Source organism: Oreochromis niloticus, linkage group LG22, assembly GCF_001858045.2.
Source record: "Oreochromis niloticus isolate F11D_XX linkage group LG22, O_niloticus_UMD_NMBU, whole genome shotgun sequence".
Taxonomy (NCBI): Eukaryota; Metazoa; Chordata; class Actinopteri; order Cichliformes; family Cichlidae; genus Oreochromis; species Oreochromis niloticus.
The window spans coordinates 23,874,094-23,881,935 of record NC_031985.2 but is presented as its reverse complement, the minus strand read 5'-3'; the positions used below and the strand labels follow the sequence as shown (position 1 = coordinate 23,881,935).

Here is a 7,842-nt window from a genome sequence, read left to right as displayed (position 1 = left end):
CACAGCCTCCACCATTTTTTTCAGATGGCTGACACTCATTGTCGTACCTCTGTGCGGACGTCCTCCATTTCTGATGAAGCTTCTTTGCTAAGCTGTGTGTTGTGTGAAGACAAAATGCTGGCTCATCCCTTGAGTTAGGTGCCTGAATGATTCATCAGTCAGTGTTAAGTGGCTTAACAAACAAATAAACATTGCTCTGAAAATGGTAAGGTGCAGGAACTGGACTAAAAATGAGTGAAAAGGCAGCCAATGTCCACAGACAAACTTTGAAAGACCTTCAGAAAGCCTGAAGATCTACTGCTCAAGACCACTTTAAAGATTACAACAAAGTCTGGCTCAGAGGAGGAGGGCAACTCTAAAGCAACAATAAATCTAAAAATGCTCATGACTGCTCTTATATAGCAAAAACCAAAGAAGTGTATGGACTCTATTTTTGTCCAGTTTACTGATATATTACATCACTGACCAGCTGACATGGAGGGTTGGAGTGATACGCAAAGCACTATTTGTTTAATTTCACTTCAGAGAGTCAGAGAATGCTATGCAGATCTTAATTTGAGCTATATGACGGAAACGCAGCAGAGCACAAGTAAAAAAGAAACTCCAGCATACACACACATACATATATACACCTACGCGCACACACACACACTAACTGCCTCAGGTTGCGATGAAACACAGATAATTAGCTCTAATGGAAACCAGACTTACAAATCGAGTCGCCCCCCCTTCGTCTGTCTCACCCAACTTCCTCCCCCTCCACCTTGTCTTTTTGTGGTGTTGAGGGTTAATGTAAACCAGGGCTTGTTACCCCATAATGGGGAACTTCACAGAGAGATGGGAAGTGAAGGAGACACAACACTAAAAAAAAGTAAAGAGAGACAAGTAAACCACTGTTAAACAACCTGGTCTTGCTTTCCATGTATAGCAGTCAGAAATCCATGTTTGGAAAGATTTACAGCTCCTGGCGTTACTAAAGTACACACAGGCCTGCACCTTTGGCTTTTAGATCAGTTTAAGGACCGCAAGCTCAAAGCGAGGAGATATAAACGGTGATTAATGAGTGAGAGAGAGAGCGAGTGCGTGTGTGTCAGTATTCAAAGAGCCTATAAATCATAGCACACTTAAAACTAGAGAGCCAGATGCCTTCACACTGATAACAAGCGGTCATCCCATTACTTTCAAACATCAAAGTCGAGCAGGAGCTGAGGTTCAGGAGCCCCCCCCTCCCGATTCGTTTCTCCCTCTCTCTCCTTCTCTGTGTGAAATGTATTTCCCTGTTTAGTAGGCGTGAGAAATCTCCCTCTGTGTGTGTATAACCTATATGTGTTTGTGTGCGCGTGTGTTTTGAAGCCTCAGAGGTGACATTCCTCTGTGTCAGAGCAACAGCCTCAAGTTTAAGATAACACGTCCACGGTGATCTAAGGGTGGGAATCGATTCCCCCCGGTGGCTGGCGAGGGCTTCAGGTCAGCGCAGATGGCTTTACCTTCCGCACGCAACCCGTGATACAAAAACACGACGATGCTCCCATCATCATCTCTTAACAACCCTACAGAGAGACAGAGAACTCCCTTAAGTGAGTCATGAATGACATCGGTGTGTTTCATCTCAAAGTGATATCCCTGTTGCACTCATAAAATAGCCTAATCCTACTTTATTTTATGGGAAATAGTAGCCTTGAAGCATTCACTCAGGACTTATATGTGGTAGATAAGGCATCAGCCAATGAGATACTTCCCATGTAGTCTTCTTGTCTTAATATAATCTAGTCCTTCCTTTCTTGACTTTAATGCTGTGTAACAGCCCAGATGCTGATTTGGTATTTGGACATATCACATTCAGCATTTAGGTGGAAAGATTATTTCTGTCCAAACCTGGGGCAAAGCATCCAAAAAATACAATAATAATAAAAAAAAAAGAAAATTATTCCTTTTCACATAATTTGAAAGTTGTTTTTTGGGGTTTTATTATTTAACAGCTACGTGGAGTTTTATCAGTTAATCCCATTTACTGTTTGGGCCAATTTTATCAGCTCTTTTGTTGTTAAGTAGAAATACTCTGATAATCCAATGTGTTTTATGTGAACTATAACTTGTTGGTATTTGTAAATTCCATCCAGCCTATTCTGTTTGCATTTTCACCTCTCTCCACCCCATTAATCTGTCAAACCTCTCTGGGTATAACTGCTGCAGCACCTGCAGGAGACTCCCATGCTGACCTGCAGCTCAGAGGACATCTGGGAATATCATGCATGCCTCCCACAGCTCCAGATTCACCTTGTTCAAACAGACCATTGGCTAATTATGGCTTTCCCAGATCCCCAAGCTCAAGAAATCACTACAAAATAAGCCACTGGTATGAGATGTTTTCTTTTGCCCCCTTCCACTGTAGTTTGGTTACATGGGGATTCAACATCAACCAAGAAAATAAGCTCTCTACAAAGACTCAAAGTACAAAGACCATGAGAAATGAATATGTTTCCCAAAAAACAAACAAATAAAAAACATTTCTTTAAAAAAAAAGTGGCATTTATTCTTCTGCGTAAAAACAGAGACCTCTAAATTCAGCTGATGGGCATGAAATTTCTTTGCCTCTAGTTAGACCTTTAAGGAATATCCAGACCAGAAGAATGTAAGATACTTTCATAATTTTATTTAAGATATTACCAAATATTTACAACACTCAAAATGCAAAGACTCTAGATCCATTTGGAATTCTGTGATACTGCAAAAATAAATAACCTTTATTTGAGATGGGGGGAGGAAGAAATTTCAGACCTGTGTAGAAAAATAAATACAAAATACTTCATTTTCTGTGAAGCGGTGTCACAGGGAATGTGGAATGATCTGTCATCTTTCTCTCGTGTTTCAAAACAGAGCCGTTTGTCAGTTTTTTTTTCTTTACAACATTCATAGTCGCAGTGGTCTTTCTTTCTTCATATCCGTCCTGTCTGTCCTAAGTGCTCCCTTGCAAACATTTCAGTCCGTGCAAAGGGAAATATGAAAAAAGCTGCTTTCCTCTGAGGCCTGAAGCACAGCAGCCAAGACTGGGGCCCAGGTGTGTTTGGCCCATTTTAGTCTGTCTGATCCACTGGTTCCTCAGTCTGAGTAATCTGTGAAAGAAATACTCTGGTTAAAACAAGTGAAAACAAGAAATGAATGACATTTCGTGCTGGCCATGTGTGTAAATGACAAAACCTGGTTGTGGGCTTAGGTGAAGAAAATACACATGAAGCGTGGATTTCATGGAAGAAATGGTATGTCTATTTCTTTGTAGCTATAAGATGATATCAGAATTCCATGTTTTCGGCGATAACTCTGGCCTATTGGCGCATAATTAAGTTGTAGTTGACATTTCTTTCATAATGAAATTAATCAAGCCTAATGAATATTAGAGGAAGTTTAAAAGAGTGAGACAGAAAAAATACAGCAACCTACTGGAGGATTATACATGACTATATTAATTTGTTTATCTTGGGCCTGTGCGTAAAATGCGCATAACCGGAACATTTTGGCACGGCTCGAGTTCCTGCTGGATGAAAAGTGAAAGGAGCTCAACCTACCGTACTGTGCCCCCAAGAGCAGCTCTGCTAGTGGGACGTAGTCGACAAGGACCACGCGCCCCCCATCCTCCAGACTGAGAAGGCATAGCTCAGACGCTCGTGCGCCACGTAGCTGCAGCTGGTCCCTCGCGCGTCCAGCTCGTCGCTTTGTAGAACTTGGCAAAGGAAGTCGATGTACCGCGCTGCCAGCTTCAGGGTCTGGATCTTGCTGAGTTTGTCCGACGGCAGGGTGGGAATGATTTTACGTAACGACGTGAATGCCTCGTTGAGGGACTGCGTCCTTTGGCGCTCGCGGATGTTGGCCATCACGCGCTGCGTCTGCAGGTCGTCGAATGAGCGCGCGGGGCTACTGCTGGCCTCGCTGCCGCCGCTCCCGGTGCTGCCTCCTCCTCCGTCTACGCTCTTCCTGCATTTCTTTTTCACCGGACCGGGGCTCTCCACGTCCGCTTCCTCCTCTTCGTCCGTGCTCCTCCGCGCCGTCCGCCTCTTCCTCGCGCCTCTCCGCGGCAGCTGTCGGTCGGTCTCCTCCTCACTGTTGCCAGCGCTGTCCATTGGGGAGGAGTCGTCTTCCCGCATCGTCTTTTCAGAAAAGTTTTCTGTGTCCTGCGTCACGAATCCCTGACTCAAATCCACTGAAGCGGTCACAACATCAACAAACACGAGAGGTAACAGGAGCGTGGCCCGCGTTTGGGTGTGAGCTGGTATTACGGTAAATCTCGTGCGCCACAGAATGCGAGAGGTGTCTGCCAGACTGGGACGACCCGAGCTCTTATAGCGGGGAGCAGGCAGGAGGATTTTGGGGCTTGCTGTGATTGGGTGGGGAGGGCTGTAACATAATACCGCAGAAAAGGAGAGTTCTTGCTATAATATTCGGAATTAAGAGATGGAGTGTTTTTTTTATTCGAGACTGGAAGGATGTAGTGGGGGCGGTGTTTGCTATTGGATCATGTAGCTTTGTGCAAACACTGTAAGACCTGTCTTAGAGATAAATTATTTGTCTCTGCTCCACCCCAATTTATTTCTTCCCCAAAAGCACAATCACCCCCCCCCCCCCCACCGCATTTATTACAGATTACACAGATCAAGAAAGATAATTATTGTTTTTATTATTATTATTTATTTTTTTTTATTTTTTTTTACATTGAATTAGAGCAGACCTCATTAAATGTCCAGGCTCTCTTTTGCTCAGTCTTACATAAAGACATGTTGTTGTTGTTTTCCTGTGTTATTTATTATTTAGTTTCAGGGTCGGATTTTTTTTAAGTATGAATAGCAGGTTTTGTTGTTTTTCCAGATCTTCTGCACAGACTTTATCCACTGTTTGCGTCACTGACAATAAAACTTACAAATGGAAATCGCCCAGCAGTTTTACCGCTGTGTCATCGTGTGTGGAAATTTCATGCTTTTCCCCTCTTGCTGAAAATAATTCAAGCCACTGACACACAACAGAACTCTTCCTCTAGTTTTAAACATTAAAGTGTTTCTGTGCAGGCGTTTGAGAAGGGAGCAGTGATCAGGCCCACTGAAAAACACAGGAGGCTGTCACAGCAGGAGGTCGCTGCTCCAGTAGACCTGTATGTTTATTTTCCCGTCAACGGCCTCGCGGTTGAGGTATGCACTTAAAGGGTCTGACTCCCGCAGGGATCTCGGCACCGCGGCTCAGGTTTAAAAGACGGCCCGTCACAGGGAGCTCTCAGGGCGGATCCGTGCTCACAGCGGGGACGCTGAAAGGCGGTGTTCGGCTGGAGCACAACGCAAATACCGGACGTGATAAAGATGGACCGAGGAGAGAGGAAAAAAGCCCTTCGCTGGCTCACACAGAGTCGAAATACGCACACATGACCACCCAGCACAGTGGCCTGCTCTGCTGTGATCTAATATCCCAGTCCAGAAACAAAAAATACGTCTTCATGTGGTTGAAACTAGACCTGGCAACTTCTTGGAGGTGGTCTGTGGTGTGAATGGCCCACCGAGAAGCCTCACTTGTGATGAGGAAGGATGACACAAGAGGACCACAGAGGGCCCAGCCCCGCTATCTTGTGGAGACACTGTCCCCCAGCGCTAAACAGCTCTGCCTCTTCCATCAATCCAGGACTGAAAGAGGGCATCTGGTGTGGGTGGTGTTTTTTGTCACTCAGTTTACCTTCATCTCACCTCCATGAATAACTCAATTTACACCTTAGTGACAAAGATAATCTGCAGTTTCATGCCGTGATCCCTGGATTTGTGATTCAGATCCACCTTTAAAGTCTTTTGAGGATATTTGGCCTTCAAGGAGAAAACAATCCTGATTCATGTGCTCTCGCTTTCTGAGTGAGGAAAACCTCGAGTTGCTTTTTTTTTTTGCCACACCCTTAAAATTGGCCAGGTGAGGCGCGCGCCTCGGTAGCTCTCCACGGTGCTGAAAACCACACACAGCTTCCGAGCTGCATAACAACAACCATAAAATGCTGACATTCATGTATATCTCCTCTTAACGGATCTATTAAATGCGACAATGTAAATATGTTTTGATCCAACACATTATGGTCTTATTAAGTTTAGTAAGGTAAGTCAAAATTAAATTTCACGTTGCTTTCTTTGTCGTGGTAGTCCAAGCAAACAACACAAACATGACCATAGCGGTTACTTTTATTTTCAAGCAACATCGATTCACATGCAACTAATGATATCTTGGTTCTCACTGACCTAGTGAGCTTTCTCCAACGATGTATGTGTTTTTACAGCCACAAAAAATCTGACATTTCTTAACAGAATCCCTCTTGTTGGTCCATACACGGCCTGAAAGGTACATATGAAAGTCAGCTGCTCATTTATGTCCGTGTCATTGGTGGGTTGAGTGGCGCTTTCAGTCTAGTTCAGTCTGCCATAGATAAAGCTGAGCTGTTCTGTCTCAGGTGTTCTCCAGCAGGTCCATCATGAAGGAGATGTAGACGATGGCCAGACGCAGCGTCTCGATACGGGACAGCCTCTTCTCGTATGCGAATGTGGGAACTTTTCTCCTTAGTTCATCAAACGCCTCATTCAGACTGAACATTCGCTTTCTCTCCCGCACATTGGCCGCCTGCCGCTGGACCACCGTGATGATCCTCCTCCGCTTGGCCTTCGTGTTCCCCCGGGCCCCGCGGCTGTAGTATCTCGGCGAGCCCATCGCTACCTGAGCAGTGCGCACACCGTCCTCCGCTTCCCGGCTCCAGGAAGGCTCGTTTAACTGCCTTTGGCTGATTGGACAGGATGGAGCATCATCCACCTGCTGCTTTGGTGCTAAAGCATATTTGTGGGGATACTCCATAAGATTAATGTTCATCACCGTGGAGTCAATAAATCGGCCCTGCATTTCCGTCTTAAATGAGCTGCAGTTTGAGAGAAAGTCTCTCTTTTATTTTTCTGCCGTTCAGTTAAGAAACTGACTCCAATCAAAGCTCTCAGACGGACTAAAGTCGTTCACCAGACACAGAATCCAAAGCACCCAATCAAGTAAATCCAACTTTCTCCAAATCCGGTCAGTGCGCTACAGGGTTAGATCCTATTGGGCTCAAGTCCAAGAGCTTCTTCCTGCTGTTTTAATAAGTCGCCTATACCACCTCACAGCGAGACATCTTTCATGTCCCTCTTGCTCTAAATTGAGCCCATTTTTGCCGTCGGTCGACCGGTGACTGGGATGAGAACGACTTTTTAAAAAAAAAAAAAAAAAAAGGCAAAGAGGAAGCTCGACGGCCCTGCCAATTGATGCACTGTCCTCCTGGAGGCCTTTAATGAGCATCTGAAGAACGGGGGCTCTTAACACAGGGTCATGCAGTCTTGTTTGCACTCTCTCCTCTGCCTCAGAGGCTAAATAATGACACTTTTATCACTTAAACCAGCCAGGAGAAGGCCAAACAGAACATTCTCTAACAGTCACTACACACCACAAGCTTTTCTGTTGCAAATTAAAGCAAATAACTGTCCGTTCCCATGGCAGGACAGTGTCCACACTGCAGGGACCGACAAGAGAGCCACTGCTCAGCCTAAAACGCTGCACTCTCAGAAAATAATGTACTTTAAGGCAAGGTAATTCCAATAAACTCATAAGGTTACTGCACTGCACACTTGTGGTTTGTAACTTATACAGACACCTTTTATGCCTGCTACAAGTGAAAAACCTGGGTGTTATTTTTGACTCTGAGCTTGGTTTTATCCCACATATTAAACATGTAACCAAAATTGGATTTTATCATCAAAAATATAGCCAGAGTCCGCCCTATTCTCTCTCGGGCCAACACGGAGATGTTGATACATG

General features: G+C 44.7%; 2 protein-coding genes across 2 annotated transcripts; both read right to left on the bottom strand.

Annotated features, from left to right (window-relative positions):
* Window positions 1-2,633: 2,633 nt before the first annotated feature.
* On the bottom strand, window positions 2,634-4,448 carry twist1a (twist family bHLH transcription factor 1a). Its single transcript, XM_005462015.4, has 2 exons — window positions 3,564-4,448; window positions 2,634-3,113 (listed from the first exon to the last, which is right to left on the bottom strand). Exon 1 carries the CDS (start codon window positions 4,137-4,139, stop codon window positions 3,591-3,593), a length of 549 nt encoding a protein of 182 aa, XP_005462072.1. The 5' UTR covers window positions 4,140-4,448; the 3' UTR covers window positions 2,634-3,113; window positions 3,564-3,590.
* Window positions 4,449-4,783: 335 nt separating this feature from the next.
* LOC100694822 (fer3-like protein) lies at window positions 4,784-7,530 on the bottom strand. Its single transcript, XM_005462016.4, has one exon. It carries the CDS (start codon window positions 6,898-6,900, stop codon window positions 6,457-6,459), a length of 444 nt encoding a protein of 147 aa, XP_005462073.1. The 5' UTR covers window positions 6,901-7,530; the 3' UTR covers window positions 4,784-6,456.
* Window positions 7,531-7,842: the final 312 nt, after the last annotated feature.